The following is a 24,404-nucleotide window of genomic DNA, read 5'->3' as shown; positions in this document are numbered from 1 at the left end:
TCTCTTCCAATATAATCCCTTTGGATTATTCTTCATTAAATACGTCTTAACCCCGCAGATTTGATAGCCAAGGTATATGTCACGGACATGCAACGCAGACCCAAGTGCGACTCTGAAGTAACGTCGAGAGTAGGTCGTATCCAAGGTAAACGATAGGTATGATTGTCACGGCCGGCTTAGTTGCTATTGGTCGGCAAGTACACTTTGGGACTCAAAGGGTCGCGGGGTTGTGGGAGAAATGTACCGTTGTAGTGTATGTTGGAGTAGTCGTAAGGTGGTGGAGGAGAGTTGGGGGGAAGATCGACCAATGGTTCGGCTAGAATTGATAAGCTGGTAAGTTAGCTGTCGGAACGAAACAACACTTGAATAAAATTAAATGCAATTAAGAAATTCCTAATGCGAGTGCAAGTATATACAGATGCAAAATTGCGAATGGTCGTTCGGTACCTGAGTACATGAACGAGTAATACGTTTTCTAGATCTCTAAACTCTAAACCGAGTTTCCTTTTCCTAAACCTTGTGTAGATGCGAAAAGGGACCAGAGAGGGAAGAAAAGAATGCATGATGAGTCTAATGACCGACCACAAGTTTGCCCTACGGAGCCCCTTTTTCTCCAATGCAAATGCAATAAAATGAAATGATGTTTCAAAAAACGCCTGATCTGTCCAATGGAGGAAGATAGATGAGAGATATATATGGCATTCACTGAGAAAGGAACGAGGGACTTCGGTCCAGCTCGTAGAAAAGCAAGTATACCTCCTTTTGCATCTTCAAGACGTCGCTTGTTTTGCTCTCTTTGATCTTGTCGTCGCTGATTCGCCACCACCTATTTGGTCGTTGTCTCTGTTTGCGCTTCATCTGTTGGGGGAGCTCGGCGACGGATGCTGTCTTCTCCTTGATAGAGCCGCGCAGGGACTTCGGCCGCGAGGACGACGAAGGGGAAGAGGTTGGTTGTGGGTCATCGCGCGGTGTGGAAGTCGGCGTAGGCCCACGTGAGATCTGTGATGAATGCGAAGATAGTGATTGTAATGATGGTGAGTCCATGGTCGGGATAGATGGGACGGGTGATCCATGCCCGTTGGCACTGCTAAGGTTGAGGGTGGACATGCGAGGGCTCTGCACCGCAGAAGGATTGGGACTACCTTGCATACTGTACACACCTTCGACTCCAAATGAGTGGGGAGTTGAGAATGGTACTGGGTGCACCTGTCTACGGAACGACTCGTAGTGTCCACTGTTGTGGCTGCCTTTGTGGGTAACCATTCCTCGGAGTTTGTAGTTCTTCCTATTCAAAAGACCACCAAGCGGCAGCGCTTCAGGGAAAGCCACTTTGGCCAAATTCTTGGTTGACACGGTTCCGGCAGCAAACATGGACCGCGACAGATGCACGGCAAGGACCTTGGGAAACGCGGAAATGTACATATGGCGCGCAATGCGTCGCCGAGGGGCTAGCTTGGCGTCTGGAAGTTCGACACCTTCTGGAGGGGTTTCGGGGTCTTGCTCGAGCGCCTGTTTGATCTTCGCCATGTCTGATTCCAGCGTCTCTTTTGCGTCGTCACTTGACGCACGAGCAAGCTCTTGTGTCTTGAACTTGAGCGCGTGGTCCAGTCGACAGAACTCGCACTTGAAGTCGTCGATATGTTCGACCTTGAAGATGCCATCGAAGCAGGCGTTTAGCGACGTGGAAGATTGTTGAGGAACATTCAAGGTCAGGGTGACGAAAGTCGACACAGACGGTTTCGGCTTGAATCCACAGGTTAGGCATTCGATCTGAGACTCTATCTTGCCCTCAAACGGAAAACCGTCCTCAGTCGATGGGAGCTCGTCCTCTGGTGTCTCGGCCTCGCCCTGCTCTTTGTTCTCGGTCGATGCAACAGCTGCTGCGCCAAATTGCTGCACAATCTCCTGTCTCTCCGAAGCAGAGTCTCCCTTTACGAGAGCCAATCCTGCATTTTGTGCCTGCCGCCTAGCCTTTCCCCCTGCGTGATATTCGTCGCAAAGTCGCTCGGTGACGATTTGTAGAAACTCCTGTGCATCCTGCTGCTGGCGGCTAATCCTGGTGCTGAAGGCGTGTTCTAGCGCTCTAATGAAGGGCTGTGGAGATATGACCTTCCTATGAATGGGGCGCTCGTTAAGCTTGTCCAGAACCTCCTTAAGGGCCGATGTGACAAGACCCTTCTGTAGTCCCTCGAGTTTCCATGGCCTCACTTTCTGATTATCCTTGTCCAACTGATCAGGGTCCACCTCATAAACTTCCTTTCCATCTAGCTTCCTTCGATGGGTCTCGCGGATGAGGTATATGCGTAGATCGGGTAAGCCCGCGAGGGCCTGGAGTATGGAGTTGATGAAGCAGTCGTTGGCGGCATTGCTCAGGCCGATGGCGCCTTTCTTTCGTGTGGTTGAGCCTTCGTCATCGAGGAAGTATGTCGGCCCAAATACGTATATGAGAGTCGCTGCAGCAAGAGAAGCTCCAGCTGCGTAGGCTACGACCGTTGGAAGTTTCTCTGGCATGGCGGATCGGCGACGGAGTGCCGAAGCCGCGGCTATGAGATCGACGCGGCCGACAGGAGATGGGAAGGTGACAGGAAACAAAGGAAAGTGAGATATGGATGAGGGGTCAGAGATGATATTTCTCCACAGATGTCCATGGTCTCCAACCTGCCTGAAAGAGTAGTCAGAGTCGCATAGTCATGCCGCGTCTTTCGTGGGTTCCATTGAGCGGGAGCTAAAAGTGGCGGGCGCATTCGGAGCGGACCCCTGCTCCCTATCATTTATTCTCGATGCATCCCAGGCTTCACCACTCGTGGGTTAATTTTTCTTGGAGGATAGCAACTTGCCAAAACATCATCCACTCGCAATGGCATCCCTAGGGAGGTTAGCTTTACGGCCACAGTGCACTTCATGTACGCGTCGGATTACGCAGCTGGGCTTGGATGCCTGGAGACCCCAGCAGCAGGTGCGCAATGTCTCGAAGGCTGTGAAAGAGGCAGAGCGGAACATCGTGGTCAAGCTATTGAAGGACATCAACAGATTTGGACCTGCAGGTAAGCAACGCGCGGTATGCAGCATAGTTTTATTGGACCAAAATAAGGTTAATTTTCGTACAGGATCATATGTGCCCGTTAATAGATCGATGATGAGGAACCGCTGGTTCCCCAGCCGAACAGCTGACTATGTCCCATTTACTCAATTGAAACAATTGAAGGCGGAAGGAGTGTCCCTGGTGCGAGATACAGAATTTGGATTGTACCGCGCACCGGTCGAAGATGAGGACGCATCTGGAAACGTCCAGGCAAAGCCCTACGTCCGGCCTGTAGAGATCGACGTCCTTTCGGTATGGCATTTTCTCTTAGAAGTCACAGAAACTACGTGAAGTCCCCATACTGACCCATTTACAGCCCGAAAGAGCCATGGAATTGCTCACTACCTTCGCTCCTCCCACCATTGACTTCACCCGACAACCGATCGATCAAGACCAGGTCCTGTCGAAACCCCGATACGGAGCCACCGGCGCGGCAGACATCCTCACGGCCGCTGCCATGTCGAATAAGCCAAAGACACCTGCGAATGGAATCTATGGGTCGGTTTCGACGGCAGATGTTGTAGCATCCATCAGGGCAGCGCTCTCGCACAATGACGAAGCCGCTCGCGTGATCATAACGGAGAATGATATTCGATTCATTGAAGGACATGCGGAAGGGGACGAATCACGAGTGAAGCAGCTTGGTAAATTCAAAGTGGAAATTACGGTTCCTGGAGCTGAGGCGCCTATAATAAGGAGCATCAGGATCCGGGCAAAGGAATGAGAGTGTCATGATGTTTTGATGTTCCGGGATGAAGAAACATGATGACGATGATGCATGGGAAGAGTGAATCTATATCCACAAAAGGGTTGAGATGGATGATGGCATTGAATTTGGGGGTGTTGTGTAGAAATGACCAAGACCAAGACCTCGGACTAGTTCCCGCCGCAATTGCTGTAACAGATACTGTAAATAAGAAGAGATGTACCTATATGCCGACGAATTGCGGTAACTACCTCGGAAAACAGGAGATGCACATGGTGATGCCGTTAGTCGGAGCATGACAACAGCCTTGAATAGCCTTGGGGTCTGTTCCATTCGAGGCCGAAAGGGAGGCGTGATTGGTGGGAAGACAATAGCACCACCGCGATGAAGCATTATGGCGCAACAGGCGTGACAGGCGCAGGAAGGAATCCGTAGGGAATTGTCACCAGGTAAACCGGCAAACGTGAGCCCAGCCGTGCGGAAGGCTGCGTACCCTGCGCATTTTACGGAGAGACTCGGGCAAAGCGGTAGGGAGGGACAGAAGGAAGTTCAGGGCGAGGTTAGGTTGTACTAATTGAATACTTGTCCAGTCCAATCGTAGCTGCAATTACTGGCTGTAGCTGTAATAGTAATGGTGGTGATGGTGGTGCAGCCATCTCATGCCGAGAAAGGTGGTCGCGGGGGATTGTCCGAATGACTTCAGGAGCGCGGCCGTGAAGGAGAACAACTTAGTACCCTAGTAGTAATGGTAATAGTACGGAGTCCTCATAGTAGTATTCACTCGTATGTCAAATGATCCAGGTATCCGGGTGTAACAAATTCTTCTCTTCTAAAATAAAAGTCACTTATATCCCACGCCCCCCCCTCCTTCCATCCATTGATCAATTCTCTCGCGAATATCTTCATTTCACCTTTTGTTTTTCTCGTAGCGATATAACGAACAGAAAAGGTATGTACCTAATTTCATTATGGCACGGAAGTCGGGAGGGGTGGTGGATAAGGCCAATTGATGGAGCTGGCTAGACCTGGATGGATGTGTTGTCCAAGAGGCTCTTTTGCTTTTGCTTTTACTTTTTGCAGACGCAGACGGGCGATATCTCGTTCGGATTGCAAAACGTCTAAACAAATGGGTTATTGGATGGCATCTCTTTGGTCGGAAGTTGGAACATGCGACGAATGTGTGGATTCGCAGGTGGGCGTGGTGGGGTGAAACTGCGAACTTGCAGCTTCTGAACCCCACCCTGACCTCATCCCTCATTCGGCCTCTCTCCTCCCCCCTCCCAACAACATTATTACATCAACTCATACCTGCCCACCACTTCAACCTTTTTTCTTCCTCTTCTTCTTCTCTATTCCTCATTCCACCTACTCAACTCCTTTTTTCATCTCCCTACAACTCAATTCCAAACTTAAGAGTGCGCTCCTCCTACCTCCTCCCCCCTCACCCTACCATACCATACTCTTCTTCCCTACTGTCCGAGCTCGGCCTACTACTCTCCAAATCCAGAACCAAACTAACAGACTCTTTCTTTAGAACCACTTATCATCAAAATGGGTGTCCAAGACGTTCTCAAGAGGAAGTCCGGTGTCATCGTCGGTGACGATGGTACGTCATTCTGCAATCCGCCATCCCCGATGTTTTCTACATGCTGACATTCCTCCTCCCCGCTCAGTCGTCGCTCTTTTCAAGTACGCACAGGAGAAGGGCTTCGCCATTCCCGCCATCAATGTCACTGTTAGTATAATCCACTCAATCGCAATGCCATGGAATCCCCCAAAATAACAATCCCGCAGTCTTCCTCCACCGTTGTAGCTTCTTTGGAGGCTGCTCGCGACCAGAAGTCCCCCATCATCCTCCAGACCTCCCAGGGTGGAGCTGCTTTGTACGTATTCTCTCATCAATCTGTCTACATTCTTCAAATCTAACGAATACAAACAGCTTCGCCGGTACGTTTCTGACCCGGAAAATCTCCTATCTCGGTCCCCGTTTACTCAAAGTCGTGTCCTACAATGACTGCGGAAACCCCGCAGTCCCCGGCTGACATCGGTCAATTGACGAATTCGGGACTGAGTTGATTATCAAGGACAATAACTGACAATCGTGTAGGAAAGGGCGTTGACAACAAGGACCAAACGGCCAGCATTGCTGGTGCCGTCGCCGCTGCTCACTACATCCGATCCATCGCACCCGTCTAGTATGCGCTCCCTCGACCTACCCTTGTTTGACAAATTCTGACTGAGAATTACAGCGGTGTCCCCGTCGTTCTCCACACCGACCACTGCGCGTAAGTTGTTACTCATTCAAGCATTGATGTACAAAACACCGCTAAACAATTGCATAGCAAGAAGCTCCTTCCCTGGTTGGATGGTATGCTCGACGCCGATGAGGCTTACTACAAGGAGCATGGCGGTATGCATACCCTCCTCCAATTATCATTCTGATTAAGCTAATTCCTTTGTAGAGCCCCTCTTCTCCTCTCACATGGTAAGATTACCCCTACCATCGAGACCGTGTTCACGCCTGGACACCTCTGGTCGCCGGCGGCTTGAATTACGCATTTCTCGTTCAACGACCGCCTCAAACGCAGTGTAGATCCAGGCGCAGTGGCTTACAATTCACTGAAATAATGCTAACTCATTTTAACTAGATTGATCTTTCCGAGGAGACTGTCGAGGAGAACTTGAACACCACCAAGGCTTACCTCGAGCGCTTCAGGTAAGACCAATATAACACACCCAATTCAGACAGAATATTTGGGCTAACAGCATAATCAGCAAGGTTAACGGTTTCCTCGAGATGGAGATCGGTATCACAGGTGGCGAGGAGGACGGCGTCAACAACGAGGACGTTGACAACAACTCCCTCTACACCCAGCCCGAGGACATCGAGCTCATCTACAAGACCCTTACTGCCGTCGCCCCTGAGCGCTTCAGCATCGCCGCTGGTTTCGGAAACGTCCACGGTGTGTACAAGCCCGGCAACGTCAAGCTCCAGCCCAAGCTCCTCCAGAAGCACCAGGCCTACGTCAAGCAGCAGCACAACACCAAGACCGAGAAGCCCGTCTTCCTCGTCTTCCACGGTGGCTCCGGCAGCAGCGTCGACGACTTCAGGGAGGCCATCTCCTACGGTGTCGTCAAGGTCAACCTCGACACCGATCTTCAGTGGGCTTACAGCAACGGCTTCCGTGACTACTTCGGTGGCAAGGCCGAGTACCTCAAGACCCAGGTCGGCAACCCCGATGGCGAGGACAAGCCCAACAAGAAGTACTACGACCCCCGTGTCTGGGTCCGTGAGGGTGAGAAGACCATGACCAAGCGCGTCAAGGTCGCCCTCGACGACTTCTACACCGCCGGCCAGGTTTAAATTTATATCCCTCCAAGCACATTGACTGTGTTGACCTGCGAAACACAAAAAATAAATAAATACAATAATCATTGAGGCGTGGGGCCGAAGGCGTATACCAGGGCGATGATGTTACGAACCATGATGAATCCGGATCGGAAAAGTAGGGTCAGAGAGAGCGAGGGGTACCCAATGTGTTCTTAGAATAGTAACTAGTGGTCCGAAAAGAGAAAATTATATCCTACAACGAATCTTTTGACTTATCATTTCCGCCCATCATCAATTGTGTCCTTGTAATAACCAGTTAGTGTATGAAAGTAGTCCAAAGCCATGACATGTTCAACTCTCCCTTTTACATACTACAACCCAATTAGTTGCTAAAGGCATAGGAAATCTATTGTGTAAACAAGATAATTGTCATTTCTGTTTTCTGTTGCTTAGCGATTTTTGATCCCGGCTTCCTATCATCCAGGCACCCAGGGAAGCGAGTTCATTGGCTGGGGAATCAGACCGCCCGCTAAATACCACTTTAGGTAAGTAGGTAAGGCTTCGATGATGCGCAGTAGAGGGCTTTTTTCCCTGTCCTATAGATGGTTCGTGTGTGTATGTTCATCGTCCTTCTGGAATATATACTGCGTACTACTATTATCATGGTACTATAAGTGTGTACCAGGTGCTTAAATGAAAGTATCTTTAGAATGATGATGAAATTCGATCTATCTATTGTTCTAGACTTTTATTCTTCGCATCAAAAAACGATGTTAGAAATTCCCCCAAATGAATTTAAAGGGTAGATCAAATCTCAAAAATTGAAAAAAAAAAACACCACCCAGCAAGGAGCCGCCCCTCTGTTGAAAATGGGGGGGATTGTTTGATGCTGATCAAAAAGTAAAAACGATTTCTCAACGCCATGCCTGGATGCTTTCCTGCCCGAGCTCCTCGCCGAAGAGGGAAATAAATGTTGGACGTGCTGTGTTGAAAGATGATGTGCGCACTATATGTGAATGGAATGGACAAAGGAGAGATTTTCTCCGGATGTCTTCGTCAGGCGTTACAATGCATTATGTACATTAAAGGTCGAAGAAATGTGGTATAGGGGTGTGTCGAACGCGACGGAGGTATTAGGTCGGATTGGGTGCAGCAGCTCCGGTGATGTCCTCTGCATCTTCGACCGGAGCACACGTGCAGAAGAGGTTGGTGTCGCCGTAAGCTAAGACAGAGAGTTAGTCATGATGATAAAATTTCTCAATTGATGGTCATGGGTTTCAGTAAGAATTGGGTAAGACGTACCATCGTCAAGTCTGGTAACTGCAGGCCAGAACTTCTTCTCCTTCAGGTATGGCAAGGGATATGCAGCGTTTTCCCTAGTGTAAGGACGGCTCCACTCGCCGAGGATGAGATCCTGCTGTGAGTGGGGTGACATCTTAAGCACGTTGGTGTCCTTTGGCTGCTCGCCCTTCTCGATTGCCTCGATCTCCTTGCGGATGGAGATGAGAGCGTCGCAGAACCTGTCTAGTTCCTCTTTGCTCTCGGACTCGGTGGGCTCGATCATGAGGGTGTTGGCAACAGGCCAGGACATAGTAGGTGCGTGGAAGCCATAATCCTGAAGACGCTTCGCGACATCGATGGCTTCGATACCGGCCGTTTCCTTGAACTGTCGGATATCCAAAATGAACTCGTGAGCGCAGCGGCCGTTATCGTTGGTATAGACAATAGGATAATAAGGCTTGAGGCGTGCGAGGATGTAGTTGGCGTTGAGGAGAGTAATCTTGGTCGCTTGTGTCAGTCCGACGGCACCCATCATCTTGATATATGCCCAGCTGATGGGTAAGATGCTGGCACTACCCCAGGGTGCGCCGCTAACGGGTGCAATTGCTTGTGTACCACCGGTCTCGCCCCTCAAGTGACCAGGCAGGAAAGGTGCAAGGTGCTCTGCAACACCAATAGGTCCTACACCAGGACCGCCTCCTCCGTGGGGAATGCAGAAAGTCTTGTGCAAGTTCAAATGGCAGACATCGGCACCAATCTCGCCAGGTGAGGTAAGACCGATCTGTGCATTCATATTGGCTCCATCCATGTAGACTTGTCCGCCATGTTCATGGATGAGGTCGCATACTTCCTTGATCTTTGGCTCGAAAACACCGAAGGTACTTGGGTAAGTCACCATAATGGCGCCCAATTCCTCGCTGTGCTTCTCACATTTCGCCTTGAGATCAGCCATGTCAAGGTTGCCCGTCACTGGATCGCACTTGATCGGGACGACGCGCATGCCGACCATGGCAGCACTTGCAGGGTTAGTACCATGAGCAGAGACAGGAATCAAGCAGATGTCTCGCTTCTTTCCTGGCTGTTGCTCGAGATACTTCCTGATGACACGGAGACCAGTGAACTCGCCCTGTGCACCCGAATTCGGCTGGAGCGAGACCGAGTGAAAGCCGGTGATGTTGGCCAAATCATTCTCCAGCTCTCCAATCATTTGCGTATAGCCCTTGGCGTTTTCTAATGGCAAGAACGGATGCATGTTGCCTACAGTTGGCCATGACACTGGAACCATCTCAGTGGTCGCGTTGAGCTTCATGGTGCAAGATCCTAGGGGGATCATTGAGTGCACAAGAGAAAGGTCCTTGGACTGGAGATGATAGATATATCGGAGAAGCTCGGTCTCAGAGTGATGAGAGTTGAAGACCGGGTGGGTGAGGAAGGGGCTAGTTCTCTTGAAGGCAGATGCAGTGTCGGCATCAGTCGGGGTGGTAAGAGAAGGTGCCTGCTTTCCTTTCTGGGCAGCGAAGACATTGACGAGCTTGGATGCTGATTCGATAGTGGTCGTCTCGTCAACGGTGATACTGAGGTGGTTCTCATCGAGCTTGCGAACATAGACCGACTCTTTCTCCAATGCACTGATGATTGCACCAGTCTCAGAGCCAGTCTCTACGACAAGAGTATCAAATGGCACTGGGGTGTTGTCCAATTTGCCGCGCTGGCCAGTCTTGAAGCCAATCTCGGCAATCGCCCCTTGAACGCGACGTGCAGTAGCAATGACGTGCCTGGCAATATCGGTAAGCCCGTTAGGCCCATGATATACGGCGTAGAAGGCACTCATGTTTGCAAGGAGAGCCTGAGCGGTGCAGATGTTACTTGTGGCTTTCTCGCGGCGAATATGCTGCTCTCGGGTCTGTAGAGCAAGACGAGCAGCATGGTTTCCTAGCCTGTCCTTGGACAAACCAATGATGCGGCCGGGAATCTTGCGCTTATACTTGTCAGAGCAAGCAAAGAAGGCGGCGTGTGGACCACCATAGCCCAATGGCACTCCAAAACGTTGGGCGTTGCCGAATGCGATATCGGCGCCGAACTCTCCAGGAGGTGTAAGAACAGTGAGTGCCAGGAGGTCCGTAGCAACACTGAGGAGAGCGCCATTCTTGTGGACCTTCTCGGATAGATCCTTGAAGTCTTGGACACCACCCTCAGTGTTAGGGTATTGAACCAAGACACCGACAAGGTCATTGCCGAGCTCCTCAACTCTCTTGCTGTTGTCCTTCAAGACATCGACAATTTCAATGTTGATACCGAAACCCTCAGCTCGGGAGTAGAGGACATCGATGGTCTGGGGGTGACAAGTGTCGGACACGAGGAAGGTCTTGCCCTTTCGCTTTTGTCGGGAAGTTGGCAGTGAGCCATAGGATAGCGTCATGGCTTCGGCGGCAGCGGTGGGTTCATCCAAGACGGAGGCGTTCGCAATGGACAGACCAGTGAGGTCGGTTACCACAGTTTGGAAATTGAGCAATGACTCCAATCTTCCTTGACTGATCTCTGGTTGGTATGGGGTATAGCTTGTGTACCAAGCTGGGTTCTCCAACACGTTCCTCTTGATCACCTCAGGAACCTTTGAAGCTGCGTAGCCTTGTCCGATGAAGCAGTGTCCTGGCTTGTTCTCGTCCATCATCTCCTTGAAAGCCGTCAAAAGGTCTCGCTCGGCAATGCCCTCGTCGAAGTCGCGGTTGCTGTTCTTGCCAATTCCAGATATCTTGAGAGTCCGGTCGGACAGAACGTTAGCTGGAATGACCTGCTTCACGAACTCGTCCAAGCTCTTGGCCGGAGGGTCGAGAGTGGCAAGCATCTTCTTGACCGAGCTGGCAGAGGGACCGATGTGTCGGCGTGGGAAGGTGTCGAGGTTGCGGAATGGCTCGTGGGCCTTGTCAGACCCAAGGTCTTTCTCGAGGGCATCTTCAGCAGTGGTAGCGTGGAAGGAGCGCCTCAATGGCTGGAAAGCAGCATTCTGGAGGGGAGAGCAGACACCACTCTGGGATGGAGTCGGGCGAAAACGTGTCAGGGGAGTTGCTCTGGGGGAGCGAGCGAGCCTGCTCGCGGAGCTTGCTGCTCTGAGGCACGCTGTGCGCATTGTGAATTATGTGGTGGACGGGTCAAAGGCGAAGGAGGTGCCCTGACGGACGGATCAAGGGTTATATAGGAAGCCAATGCAACCGTGGTGGGGAAGAAAGGGTCAATTCGGAGGAAGGAACTGGGGGAATAAAAAAATCCAACAAGCTAGGTGGGGAGATGGATCGGTGACGTTATCTGGTTGGGGTAAAGATCTCTCTCTGAAAGAAAAAAGTAGAGGAAAATGAAGGGAGAGAGATGAGGAGGAGGAAGAGAGAGAGGGATTGGAGAGAAGCAGGAAAAAGGGTAGAGCAGAGCAGAGTCAAGGTAGTTTTATTTAGATATTATTGTATTATCGATGATGGTGGGAAAGTATGAGATATCTTGGAGGATTTTCCCGTCGGTGAGCTTATCGATGAGCGCAATGAAGAAAGAGCCCGGATAACGACGGTACATTGCAATGGCGGGTTTTGGGAGGATCAGGGACAGGCTAAGCCATTTGGGGTATGGCATCCAGCAGGGGTTTTTCGGTTTCAATCCCGGTTCACTTCCCAGCTCAAAGCAGAAGGGAAAGGAACGGGCATCTGCACCAATCACAGCCATCCGACACCCGATATCTACCTCTGTCCACTAACAATTTTATACAAAGTACAAGTACTCCGAGTCTCCGTTGGTTACAGAAAAGACTGCCACGAGCTAACTACGGAGTAATAGATACCTCCTACACCTATCTACCTTAGTTACCTACCCACACCACAGTAAAAGGCAGTGGAGCCGTAGTCCTCATTATATCCACCCTCGTCCTCCGCACGTCGCACCAGAATAGTCCGATCTCGTTCTCTAGCCAGCGACAGAAAACCCAGACCTCATTATCGTCAACCCCTTCTCGTCCCCTCCTTGTCTTGCTTGTATGTTGTTCACGTGGCAGCTAGCTTAAGCGCATCTCAATTTAATCACATCATCATCATCACTACTGTGGGGTAGGGTAGGCCACACACTACATGGGGAGAGGGCGTTTCGATGATGATATGACTACTTCCGAATCTCTAACTATCTATCCGTAGACCCTCCATTTCTATAGTTGGTCGCTCATTGCACCGATTAGCTCCCCCTAGAAAATGCCCTCTCAGATACTTGCTCGCCTGGGTGCCATTGTCCGCCTCAGGTTCTTCTCCTTCTCAGTCTCTTCCTGCACCGGTAGATCACCTTGTTCCTTCAACTGCCCCAGGTATTCCTTCCCGTACTGGTACCCCACCTGATAGATTTCGTCGAATTTGGCAAAATCAAGCGTTCCGTAGGGGTCAATCGGAGGACGCATGTACCTGCACCCTGGCGTGTTCTTGGCGCGCTCTAGCGCCTCGTAGCTTGACACATACGCCAATCGCGACTGAATCTCTGACAGAGTTGGCGGATTGGGGTACGATGAGAAAGGATTCCATCGATTATAAAATGCCCAGAATCCGGAAAGCGAGTCTCCAAATGTTTGCGGCGCGTCGTCATCTAGAGATCCCACGTCGATGGCGAAGATGACATCCGCGCCCAATGACTTCATGTGCGTCACCGTCAAGTTATCGATGTAGCCTCCATCAAGCAACATACTGCCACCATCACACAGCGGAGGGAGCAGCCCGGCAAGAGACATGGACGCTCGCACATACCGCCATACATACCCGCTCGTGTGTATCTCTGAACGACTCTTACTGATGTTGGTCGTGTTGCAATAATACTCAAGCCAGAAATCTTCAATCTGAGAATTACCAAATGTCTTAAAGATGCCTCGGTTGAATTCATGTCCGGTAGTGTATGATGCCCTGTATGAATGTTAGTGGTTTGCAACGAGATAATTATGCATTTGCCTAAACTTACGATGGATACGTCAAGTCAAGAGCGAATCTCCAGATACTGCCCATACGGCCGGCAAACTTCTTAGCACGACCGTACATCGGAACAACATCTGCATCCCAAGCATACAGTGCACCGATGAAAGCACCTATGGATGTTCCACCGACAAGGTCAATCGGAATGCCGGCCTCCTCCAGAGCCCGAATAATGCCAATCTGAGCGATACCTCGAGCACCCCCTCCGCCAAGTACCAGCCCGACAGATTTGCCACATAGACGTCTAGCGAGTCGATGGAAATCGCCCTTGAATGGCGTTTCTGCAGAGTAGAGCGGGGTTTGTCGCACACGGCGGGACGTATATTTCTGAATCTCGGCCTGGAGTACTTGCACTCTCTGTTTCAGAGCAGTTCCGAAGCGGCGCCCAGCAGGGTGCACCGGTTCGGGAGTCGTCCGAAATGACATTTGGATATGGTGATGGCTGCCATTCACCCAGGGACGGTTGCGAAGCCACTTACGGCTGAGACCGGGAGGGCAGAATTTCTCTGAGTGCAAAATCACCAGCTCTTTGCGTGCAGTGGTCTTGGTCGTCAGCAAAAGGCGTTCGTACTCGCCAATGGTCGGTGAGCCTTCAGCCAACCCCACAAGAAGAATGCAGTCGGCCTGGCTGATACATGTCTGTGTCCAGGGCGATTTGACTGTTGTATCGGCCACGTAGAGCACCAATCCATATTTCTCCTCCAGATCGGCCAAGTATTGTGAAAGTTTGAGCTTGCCCATGCGATTGAATGCATGTCGGCCGAGATGGTTGAGAATGGCGGCTTGATTTAGAGATACTACACCATTTGGAATCCCTATCTGCGAGAGAGCATTCATCAGGCGGCTGGCGAATTCAACGACCGGGATTCCTGCGGTGACGGGAAGTATGGCCACAGTACGAAGATTCACAGTTGAGGAAACTTTGCTGCGGGTTGCCTTGTCTCTTCGTTCCTTTGTCTGCTCGTGTAGCGGATCATCCATTAGGGCTCTCATGCGAGATGCAATGATTTTGGAGATCTTTATGGTAATGCCAGGGTGCTCCAATGCAAGACTGTTGAACAGCGTCTTGGGAAATTTGGCAACTTCAGTGTCACGAATAGCGTGCAGAGAGCCTGGTCGTGCAGACTCGGTAAGAACCTCGAGCTCGCCAACGCTGTCTCCCTGTCCGTATTCTCCAATCACCTTCATGTCATTATTCTCACCATCTTGTATCGCCCGCAAACGTCCATTGAGTACGATATAGATGGCATCACTTTCGTCGCCTTGGTTGTAGAGGACCTGACCAGCGTTCACTTGAACCCATTCTAATGCAAAGTCGATATGCAATATCAGACGAGGTAAAAGAGTTGTCAGACGCTTGGCCATCGTAAGGAGCACGACCGGGTATCTGTCTACGATACGCTCAATGGAAGCCCGTGGGAGAAAACCAACGTACACGTCGGTCTTAGCTGTAACGTCAATGAAAGACCGATAGGAGGATACAGTTCCTAAGTAACCAGCAAGACCTCCAGGTTTGGTCAAGAACAAACTCTTTCTCGTTTTCTTTTTCTTATTACCCTCCGCACCATGGCGTGCTGACGCAGATGTTCCTGCTCGTTTGATTCGTGGACCGCCGAAGAGTTCAGACTCGTCCACACTAGGATTCACTGGCAATGTCCCCAAGACATTGGGTTCCGAGTGATCTTCTTCTAGTGGAACGCTCACATCGAGGAAACCGTCAATAACGTAGTAGAGTCCAGGATTTCGTTCGCCTTGCTCAACCAGCACCGCCCCTTTCGGAAAGAAGACAATCTCCACGTCGTTTACGATTTCCTCAAGCAAGTTTTGGTTACCAGCAAAGCTGAAGGCTGACTGTGCCGACGCTGATGCTGAAATGACAGACTCGGTATCGCCGTCTCGCGAAGCTTCGTAAGGATCCATGAAGCCAAAAACATTGGAGAATACAGCCTTCTGCTTCTTAGCATCGAAGGAGACGAGACGAGGCGATTGATCCACAGAGCCCAGTTTAGCCGTAGGGTTATCCAGATTACTGAGCCCAATTGCCTTGAACATGCACTCGAGTACGGAATCCCTGAAAAGCATGGCTTCATCGACAGATTCCTGGCGCTGAAGTGTCGTAGGGCGAGTCAATGGCGAATTAAATGGATTAAAAGCGCCCACATCCAAAGGTGTTTTTGGGTCTCGACGAATTTCTTGGTGCAGCGGCTGGGAAAAGCTATATCGATTACGTCGGTCTTGCCCACGAGGTATATGGGTATTAGTAAGTAAATCGCCTGCACTGATGCCATCATTTCTATCAAGGCTAGGAGACGCCATATGCTGAAGGGCCTCACTCGTCATGTCCATTGATGCTCCGCGTGCTGCTGCAAGTCGAGCCTGTGCAGCAGCTCCCTTCCTGAGTGTAGCACTCGATCTTCTTCGGCGTTTACCTGCACCGGGATTATGCAGCGCGATGCCCTTCATGCCCTCTTCATTGCCAATACGCTCTCTTTCGGCAGCAAATTTCTCTTTCAACCTTTCGAGAGGCGCATCTCGCAGAAAGCCAGGTAGATCATAGTTGGTGTATTTGTTCATAAGCTTTTCTGTCCTCAAAACTTCACTCGTTAAACCAAGGTACGCATGGCCAGTTGCGAGAGTGACACGCTGCAAACGAGTGAGAATTACTTGCACAATATGTGCTGTTGCTTTTGGATAGATACGAGTCAGTCGTCGAAATGCAGTGGCCGGAATAATGGCAATCGTGGTATCAACGGTTGCCCTAGCTACGATATCGGGGTGGGCAGACTTTGGGGCTCGTGATCTTGCCTGGGTTTTGTGGGACTTGGGTCGCACATGTTCATCAGCACTACCGTTTGTGTCCAATGTCAAAGGCGGAACACTCGGGAGGTGGCCATCTGCCGTAGGACTTGCGAGTGTAGAGGTGCTCTGATGCCTTATTCCTTGGCCTGGCAAGACAGGCACGTCATTTGGAGTATCTGGACGCGAATTATCCATCGTAAAACTATTATCCCGTGTGATAGTTGGCCGCGATTGTCTGTCCATACCATAAGGTGTCGTAGGTCTGCTTGACTCCAACCCTACTTCATCGTCTTCGTGCCGCAATTTCACATCCTCAGTGAATAGAGAAAGAATGGAGAACAGCGAAGACATCGGAGCGCCATTCTTGACTTCCGTTAGGAGCTGGTAGCCTTGACTATGGCCTTGGTGGCCACGCCCGCCTCCTGATGCAGCTCCGTGACCGTCGTCGTCATCGTCATCAGAGTCTGGCCCATCCCTGTTGGATTTCACAAAGATTTGAACCTCACCATCTACTACCAAACAAAATCCTTTCTCTTCTTCCAGCAACAAAGTCTCCCCGGCGATGAGCTTCCTAGTCTGCATCGTTCGTGTTAATTCATGGAAGACCGGGCGCTCCAGATAGCCAAAAACCTTGATGGCGCTCAGGAATTCATCAATATAGTTGGATAGTGCCCTTTTTGAGTCGCCTTCCTGGCTTTCTGGGAAGACTTCCACCTGGGGTTCATCACGCTGTGGCTCCGGTGGCAATCGTGTATACATGGTCATAAACCGGTAGCGCACTAGATAGCTTACTGTAGAAACCAAAAACGTAAGGATGAGCATACTGAAAGGGGTCAGTGCACATTTGCGATTCGAGTGATGCTCACTCACAGGGTCGTGAAGTTCATCGTGAAGGTCAACGTGGTAGAAAAGAGCGTAAAGAGCCATGTTGGCAAAGAGATCGTGGTAAAAGTGATTATCCAGTAAAGTAGACCTGGAATTATGCGCAAAACTGTCAGGATGACACGACCGAGGAGGCCAAATGTCGTAGGGGACGCGGTCTCAGCGGCCTTCAGAGATGATAGCGATTCCTGTACAGCAGATGCGGCGACTACAGCAGAGCTGTTCGCCGCAGAGGTGATTGCTGCTGCGACTTCCATAGTGACAATAGCAAAAGCAACAGCTCGTTTCGTAAAATTCTTTCTTTGATCAAGGAGGTGCTCCCTCCGCTAAGCAAACGAAAGTGCATTCAAGAAGATCGAGAAATGGGACGGTCATCATGAGCAATTGTAAAGTCGGTGGTGGAGTTCATGAAGTGGGCAATGGCGGGCATGTGGGTAGCCAGCGGGTAACGTAATGGACCAGGGCAATGCTTGGCGTGACTTCGCCTGGTTCCTCGTGCGCGCCGCAGAGCTTCACCTTTAACAACGCGCCGTATAGAGCTCCACCCATTGGCCCGCCATGCCTCCCTTCAAGGATGAGCAAATAATTGTACGTGACAGGCAGCCATCCCATCATTACCTCTGATGTGCTCACTTTCACCTAGATCATTGCCCCGGGCTCTGAGACCACCGTCGCACAGCTTGGCCTGCCCGAGTCCTTCACCCCCGCGAAAACGCGCGTGCGGTCGCGCATGTTCCCGGCGGAGAAAGAAGGAGAATGGGAACCATACAAAGTGCGCCGAAAACAATCTGCGGAAAAGCCAACTGGAGATCAGAATGGCGCCGCCGATGGTGAGGAGTCAAAGAACGTCAGCAGCGAGCAAGAAGAGATCATATACGAAGAGGATCGCATCTCAGAGGAGGGTGCAGTATGGCCCATACGCGAAGGGAGAATTGTGAACTGGTCGTGCTTCTTTGCGCTCATAACCCACGTCTACAATACCATGAACCCACCGTTCCACACCCCAATCCTTCTAATCACCCAGCCCGCCTGGACGCCGCGCGAACATGAAAAACTCACGCAGTTCTTCTTCGAGAAGTTCAAGACTCCTGCATTCAGCCTTATGGATTCCGCCCTTGCGACCAGTTGGGCATTCGGAGTACACACCGCAACAGTTGTCGATGTTGGAAAGGACAAAGTGGACATTACAGCAATTAGCGAGTTTGTTCCCCACGTTCAGGGCCGGGTCATCTCACTTCCAGGATGTGGTGGAGAAGCTCTCACACAGGGCTTGCTGTCTTTGCTCAAAGCAAAGGGCTTCAATCGAGACATGTGCGAGCAGCTCAAGACGTCAAATATCTGTGAGATTCTGCCTGCTGGAACACCATTGCCAGGATCCGGTGGCACCGGAGAACTGGATACCATTACGAATCCTGCGTCAGCTGCCTCCACTGGTGCACCAGGCTCTGGACCTGCTGCGGCCACTACTATAGGCAATGCCCCCCTTGGCCCCGGAGAAGACACCGAGGTAGGGGAGGAAGGAGTTGGCGATGAGAATGAAGGTGTACTGGACGTAGCGAGCATCGTCGCTGGTGGCAAAATGGACGAGTATCTTGCAAAGAAGGAGAAAGAAAAGCAGGACAGAGCAGACGCGAAAAAGAAGGGCATCGAAACAGCTGTTAATACAGCGAAGCCTATCAGGTTGCCTAACTCCAAGAAGCAGAAGGCCACTTTCATATATGAAGATCATGCTTTGCTTGATAACCTTAAGAACATGAATCTGGGCGAGAAAGGGCTCGCAGAGGCACACGCTGCCTTGGACGAAGGCCCTTCCAAAAAGGCTCAAGATGGCACCGAAGAGGAAGTTCGAGAAGGAGGCGAAGGTAGTGGAGCCCCAGGGGCCAAATCCGGAGGAATAAGACGTGAAATAGAAGTTGGCGTCGAGCGATTTCAAGCAGCAAGCAATGGTACACTGGAGAAGATTGCGGACGCAGTTCATCGATGCGTCTCCTCTGTAGACGAGGTAAACAAGCGCAGCGAATTGTGGGATTCGTTGATTGTGTGTGGTAACGGTTCCAGACTCCGCGGTAAGTTATTCGTCCTCGCCTGGACTAAGATCAACTTGCTAAGTTCATGCACAGGTTTCAAAGATGCGCTTCAAGCAACACTACAGGCGAAATATGTTATCTCGCCTTCATCTGCCACAATCTTCACCTCCGAAATCCCATCCAACATTTCTACGCCCGCAGGCACTGGCGCTAATACACCGCAGCCACAGTCCGCACCTCATGGTGGTTCATCGCAGGTGAACCCACTCCTCCTTGCTGCTACTACCGCACAAAATCCACATCTGATGCACCCCGGCGCGAATCCGATCCTACAGGGCATGAACTCGCACAATCAACATTCTTCACATGGACAGACACCCACCAGTATTAAGTTAGTGAAGCCACCTGAGTATTTCCCAGAGTGGAAGGAACCTGGATATGATGAGGCTGCATTCCTCGGCGCACAGGTCGCAGCTAAGGTCATATTCGTTGTGGACCAAGGCCAAAACAAAGGATATATGACGAGGCCTGACTACAACGACCAAGGCCCAACTGCCATACATGATTATAGCTTGTAGGCATGTAGGCGGATATTTTCTATACCCCGTGTTGCGGAGTTTGGGACAGGCTTAGGTGGAGAACGGCGCTTTCAGAAAAGGGACATTGGAGTCATGACAGGTTATTGGTAGAATCTTCAACAGCATATTAGTCCATGTTTGTAGATCTACGTTACCGTGCATGATGAGTATCTATATTTGTCTGTCTATGTATGGTACACATCTGCTATGTACCTGATTCTCTAGCATCGGCGTTCGCCGCCCGGCGCAAACCGTGGCCGCGGCCCACGTGGAGTTAAGTGCCCAATCGGGATTCTAGCTAGCCTTATCTGTCAGCTCATCCAGTAGCGTTGCTCCAAAACCCACGACAAGCCACAGAATCCAGATGCTGCCCCTCTAAGCTACTAAGATGTGCGGAAGTAAGGTTGTAGAGGAGAGATAAAAAGACAGCTTTCGCCCACTGTTGTTTGTTGTTCGGTTTGGGCTTCCATCTTGTTTCCCGAGACGCAGTTTGAAGAGTCAATCAAATATCCCTTTGAATTTGTGCCTTCCCTGAGCAAAAGGTGCTTGGTGCCGTCGCTGTTCTTATTCTAGGTCTACACAGCACACTGCAAACCCTGGTCTACTTCGTGACCTTGACCCTACCAAGAACCCGGAATCGATCAATCCCACGCCTGCATCTGCAGCACCAGATCTTAAAGATATGGCCGCCTCAGCCACAATTCCGAAACGAATCTACATAGGTACATTCGTTCACAGCACATCTCTCACGGACCTTGATATCTGCGAAAGCGGCGCCATTGGTGTGAATGAGAATGGAGTCATCGAATTTGTCGACAGGGAGACCTCCTCGATAACAGACCTTAAGTCCAAGCATTCTTCCTACGAAGATGCACAAATCGTCATCCCTACCAACAAGAATGCCTTCTTCTTCCCCGGCTTCATTGACACCCACACGCACGCTCCCCAGCACCCAAACACTGGTCTATTTGGCAAGACTACTCTCCTCTCCTGGCTCGAAACATACACATTTCCCATGGAAGCCAGTCTCTCTTCGCTTGATAAGGCACGAACCGTCTACAGCAACTTCGTCTCCCGGACCTTGAGCCATGGAACCACGACAGCTGCGTACTACGCCACTGTCCACGTGCCCGCGACCAATCTCCTTGCCGACATCTGCCTGAAAAGAGGGCAGAGAGCCCTGGTGGGACGCGTATGCATGAACACCATGAGCCCGGAGTACTACCGTGATGCCAGCGTTGAAGATGCAGTTCGCGATTCTAAAGCATCAATCGATCACATCAGATTGATAGATCCCAAAGGCGAGATCGTGCAGCCGATTATCACTCCGCGCTTCGCTCCTAGCTGTACTACTGAAGCACTTTCTGCACTAGGTGCCCTCCATAGAGACACAGATGCGCACATTCAAACACACATCTCTGAGAACAAAGGCGAGATCGAGCTCGTGAAAGAGCTATTCCCCCACAGTAAGAACTATGCCGATGTCTACGATACCGCTGGTCTTCTCACCCCGAAAACGATCCTCGCTCATTGTGTGCATCTCACCCCAGAGGAACGCAAGGTCATACTCGCTCGGGAAAGCAAGATTTCTCACTGCCCTGCCAGCAATACTGCCATTACATCTGGATGTGCTCCAATTCGCTCATTATTAGCCGAGGGACATACAATTGGCCTGGGTACGGATGTTTCTGGGGGGTTCTCTCCTTCTATACTGGAAAATTGCAGGCAAGCAATTTGGGTATCGCGGCATTTGGCCATGTCAGAGGGCGACAATGTCAAGCTTTCCACCAACGAAGCCCTTTTCCTGGCTACCAGGGGTGGTGCAGAAGTAATCGGACTTCAAGATAAAGTGGGCGGGTTTGAAGTGGGCAAAGAGTGGGATGCGCAAATGATTGACCTCGGCGAAGTGCCTGGCAGCGACGCTGAAGAGGCGTTTGAACGCGATTTTAGTGATGGACCTTGTGATGTCTTCGGATGGGAGAGCTGGCAGGAGAAAGTAGAGAAATGGGTATATAGCGGAGATGACAGGAACACAGTAGCGGTTTGGGTCAGAGGTCGGCTGGTTCATAAGCACAAACGATTCTCAACATCAGCAATGATCAACTGAGGGGCATGCTTCGGGCATCAGTGGCACAATTGTTCTTTAGATTTGTAAAACGAGTTGATTAGAATCAGTAGAAGCGACTAATATAAATCACTAGATCTCTGGTTGTTGTCAAAGATCAACTTCAAAATCTTGTTACAAAACGAATAGCAAAGGGTATATTCATAGGCTCAATAGTGCTACCGGAGTAACTGTCTACGCGTATCGACCAGGACCATGAGAATCAACGCGAGGGTCAACTTTGTTGCCGATGTTTGAGTCGTGCGGTCCGTAATTAGTTGAAGTAGCAGTCGTAGGACCTCCAACAGCTCTTTTGTTGTGATCTTGGTCGACAGGAGTCAGTCCGATGCCAGTTCCTTGTTGATGATGGTATCCATGGTCAATCTCATCGGCGCCGTGGCTGGCAATGGCCTGATGCCTTGCGGCGCTCTCGCGATCCCCCGTCGCGGAGTCTACTGCAGCGTTAAAATTACCACGAATAGCCTCACCGCTGCCCTTTACAGTGTCAGTCATAGTTCTACTACGGCGGATTGATATGAACTTACATGTACGAGACCAACACCTTTCTTTATAGCTTCTCCAAGGCCAGCACCAGTATTTGATCCGGAAGTCATTGTGATAGTTGTGGAACGCGGGTTGAAAATATTTGGTTCGATGATTGAGAAATTTGAGTTGAGGCTGAGTGAGGATTGTATGGAGTATGCATATCTAAGGGAAAGCTAGGCTATATACTCAGTCAGACGGAAGTGCCGGCAGGTAAGGACCAGTTCCAATCTTGCTTCGTTGTCATCATAATTATGAAGTTATGGTAGTCGCAAATGACATCATATAGCTGATCACACGGCGACAACAGACTCGCAGCAGCACACGTTGGCCCGAATCAAAATCCACGATAACAACTAACAGAAATTTTAGGCCTATACAAGTACATAGATTAGTATCCTTTGCGTCTTGTCGAAATTTATGGGGTGTCTTTTCGATAGTGATATCTCATCATTTGAGCAAGCACCCAAGCTGAACTAACTCCCTACAGAACACCTTAATAATGAAATTGGTGCAAACCACGATGTAGCCTTTCGGTGGAAGGCTAGAGGCGAATGTATTCATGAAATATATGAACGGAGACCTTAGACAATGATTCATGTATCATAATCCATAATCTTCCACAAGCATACACTCTCTTTTATTGTCGAGTCAGTAATGACATCTTGCCAGTCGCGTCCAAATATAGACTAGCTTTCCCAAAACCCCGAGCCTCGCAGCCTCGGTACCGCGGGACAGTGTAACCGCAACTCCGCATTGTCCTAGAGAAATGATATCTAGAGCTCGGTAGTACAATCTTCCACTTGACTTCTATTTGTCCTTTAAACAGACCGTTCTAGTTCAATCATATCGTCGGCGACGCAGTACAATACATAGTAACTTTCTTTACAATGTCTACTTCAAAACGTATTGATCAGATTGCTGGCCATCTCAACTACCCCAAGGGTATGTTGGCTGGCCAGGTCGCTATTATCACTGGTTCGGGACAGGGTATCGGTGCTGAGGCAGCCAGACTCTTTGCTAATGAGGGTGCAAAGGTCGTGGTGGCTGATGTTGATGCCAGTAAGTTCTGCATTACCATTCATGATTGTTTCATATTCTTGCAATAGAAGGGGAAGTGTCATATGCTCTACCTTACTAACAATGACCAGAGAAGGCCGAGGATGTTGCTCAGAAGATCAACGAGTCCGGTGGCTCTGCGATTGCTGTTGCAGGCGACGTGCTTAATGATGACTACATCAAAGAGCTCATCAAGAAGGCTGCTGAATTCGGCAACGGCAAGATTCACATCATTGTAAATAACGCTGGGTACACATGGGATGGCGTCATCCACAAGATGACCGACAAGCAATGGCATACCATTGTCGACCTCCACGGCACTGCACCTTTCAAGATTGTCCGCGCCGCCGCGCCTTACTTCCGTGTCAAGGATGGCGAGCCCAGGAACATTATCAACATCTCCTCAACCTCTGGGTTGCATGGAAATGCTGGCCAAATCAACTATGCTCTGGCCAAAGCAGGTGTGACTGGTGTCACCAAGACCATTGCCAAAGAGTATGTTGTTCCATATGTCCTACTTCGTTCGTATACCTCGCCAGATGCTAATCTTCACATTGTAGATGGGGTCCTCAGTTTGGCGTTCGTGCTAACACAATCGCTTTCGGTCATATTCTAACTCGTCTTACGCAAGCGAAGGAGGAGGGCGCATTCGTCGTAACACCCGACGGTGAGAAGGTCGCGTTAGGAATACCAGGAGCCCAGAAGGCAAGTGGACCTGGTGCTGGACAGCAACATCTTGATATTCCTTTGAGACGACCGGGATTGCCCTCGGAGGCTGCCAGTGCGATCCTCGCAGTCGCAAGTCCATTGTTCAGCTATGTGAATGGGCAGACCATTAGTGTAACGGGTGGAAGGAATATGTAGAGATCTGGTCTCGGAATCGTATTTTCGCGGTGATATTGCATAGCTGAAAATGAAGCACTGCGCTTTGGTGTCTGTATATAAATAAATTGAATGAATGTTAAAAACTTGATGATCTGGGTTTCAATCGATATGTGTCACAATGATCGGGAAGATGACAAGAAATGTC

At 50.3% G+C, this 24,404-nt stretch overlaps 9 protein-coding genes across 9 annotated transcripts; 5 read left to right on the top strand and 4 right to left on the bottom strand.

Moving 5' to 3' along the window:
* Positions 1-702: 702 nt before the first annotated feature.
* On the bottom strand, positions 703-2,511 carry BU24DRAFT_462354 (cysteine proteinase; the record flags this gene model as incomplete). Its single annotated transcript, XM_033531993.1, has 1 exon — positions 703-2,511. The coding sequence occupies one exon, from the start codon at positions 2,509-2,511 to the stop codon at positions 703-705; it is 1,809 nt and encodes a 602-aa protein (XP_033384504.1).
* A 249-nt stretch (positions 2,512-2,760) lies between these two features.
* BU24DRAFT_422506 (uncharacterized protein) lies at positions 2,761-4,045 on the top strand. The gene is made up of 3 exons (XM_033528003.1): positions 2,761-3,044; positions 3,108-3,334; positions 3,399-4,045. The coding sequence occupies exons 1-3, from the start codon at positions 2,858-2,860 to the stop codon at positions 3,804-3,806; spliced, it is 822 nt and encodes a 273-aa protein (XP_033384503.1). The 5' UTR covers positions 2,761-2,857; the 3' UTR covers positions 3,807-4,045.
* Positions 4,046-5,103: 1,058 nt separating this feature from the next.
* Positions 5,104-7,317, top strand: BU24DRAFT_370086 (uncharacterized protein). The gene is made up of 10 exons (XM_033524420.1): positions 5,104-5,394; positions 5,462-5,523; positions 5,583-5,671; positions 5,728-5,735; positions 5,896-5,983; positions 6,038-6,073; positions 6,131-6,198; positions 6,251-6,273; positions 6,437-6,504; positions 6,564-7,317. Exons 1-10 carry the CDS (start codon positions 5,340-5,342, stop codon positions 7,150-7,152), a joined length of 1,086 nt encoding a protein of 361 aa, XP_033384502.1. The 5' UTR covers positions 5,104-5,339; the 3' UTR covers positions 7,153-7,317.
* A 532-nt stretch (positions 7,318-7,849) lies between these two features.
* BU24DRAFT_370083 (glycine dehydrogenase-like protein) lies at positions 7,850-11,847 on the bottom strand. The gene is made up of 2 exons (XM_033524419.1): positions 8,422-11,847; positions 7,850-8,341 (listed from the first exon to the last, which is right to left on the bottom strand). Exons 1-2 carry the CDS (start codon positions 11,525-11,527, stop codon positions 8,253-8,255), a joined length of 3,195 nt encoding a protein of 1,064 aa, XP_033384501.1. The 5' UTR covers positions 11,528-11,847; the 3' UTR covers positions 7,850-8,252.
* Positions 11,848-12,505: 658 nt separating this feature from the next.
* BU24DRAFT_422501 (lysophospholipase NTE1) lies at positions 12,506-17,470 on the bottom strand. The gene is made up of 3 exons (XM_033528002.1): positions 17,052-17,470; positions 13,372-17,004; positions 12,506-13,316 (listed from the first exon to the last, which is right to left on the bottom strand). Exons 1-3 carry the CDS (start codon positions 17,318-17,320, stop codon positions 12,632-12,634), a joined length of 4,587 nt encoding a protein of 1,528 aa, XP_033384500.1. The 5' UTR covers positions 17,321-17,470; the 3' UTR covers positions 12,506-12,631.
* Positions 17,471-17,621: 151 nt separating this feature from the next.
* BU24DRAFT_370077 (actin-like ATPase domain-containing protein) lies at positions 17,622-19,798 on the top strand (the record flags this gene model as incomplete). Its single annotated transcript, XM_033524418.1, has 4 exons — positions 17,622-17,651; positions 17,707-18,374; positions 18,744-19,129; positions 19,184-19,798. The coding sequence occupies 4 exons, from the start codon at positions 17,622-17,624 to the stop codon at positions 19,666-19,668; spliced, it is 1,569 nt and encodes a 522-aa protein (XP_033384499.1). The 3' UTR covers positions 19,669-19,798.
* A 117-nt stretch (positions 19,799-19,915) lies between these two features.
* Positions 19,916-21,871, top strand: BU24DRAFT_194993 (guanine deaminase). The gene has a single exon (XM_033521747.1). It carries the CDS (start codon positions 20,351-20,353, stop codon positions 21,773-21,775), a length of 1,425 nt encoding a protein of 474 aa, XP_033384498.1. The 5' UTR covers positions 19,916-20,350; the 3' UTR covers positions 21,776-21,871.
* Positions 21,820-22,708, bottom strand: BU24DRAFT_492303 (uncharacterized protein). The gene is made up of 2 exons (XM_033533887.1): positions 22,318-22,708; positions 21,820-22,267 (listed from the first exon to the last, which is right to left on the bottom strand). Exons 1-2 carry the CDS (start codon positions 22,384-22,386, stop codon positions 21,968-21,970), a joined length of 369 nt encoding a protein of 122 aa, XP_033384497.1. The 5' UTR covers positions 22,387-22,708; the 3' UTR covers positions 21,820-21,967.
* A 355-nt stretch (positions 22,709-23,063) lies between these two features.
* On the top strand, positions 23,064-24,326 carry BU24DRAFT_422499 (short-chain dehydrogenase/reductase-like protein SDR). The gene is made up of 3 exons (XM_033528001.1): positions 23,064-23,377; positions 23,467-23,869; positions 23,935-24,326. Exons 1-3 carry the CDS (start codon positions 23,206-23,208, stop codon positions 24,236-24,238), a joined length of 879 nt encoding a protein of 292 aa, XP_033384496.1. The 5' UTR covers positions 23,064-23,205; the 3' UTR covers positions 24,239-24,326.
* The last annotated feature ends 78 nt before the right edge of the window (positions 24,327-24,404 follow it).

The sequence above is a fragment of the Aaosphaeria arxii genome (genome assembly GCF_010015735.1).
Source record: "Aaosphaeria arxii CBS 175.79 unplaced genomic scaffold BU24scaffold_4, whole genome shotgun sequence".
Classification (NCBI taxonomy): Eukaryota; Fungi; Ascomycota; class Dothideomycetes; order Pleosporales; genus Aaosphaeria; species Aaosphaeria arxii.
The sequence above is the reverse complement of the archived record's forward strand: the minus strand, read 5'-3'. Positions and strand labels throughout refer to the sequence as shown.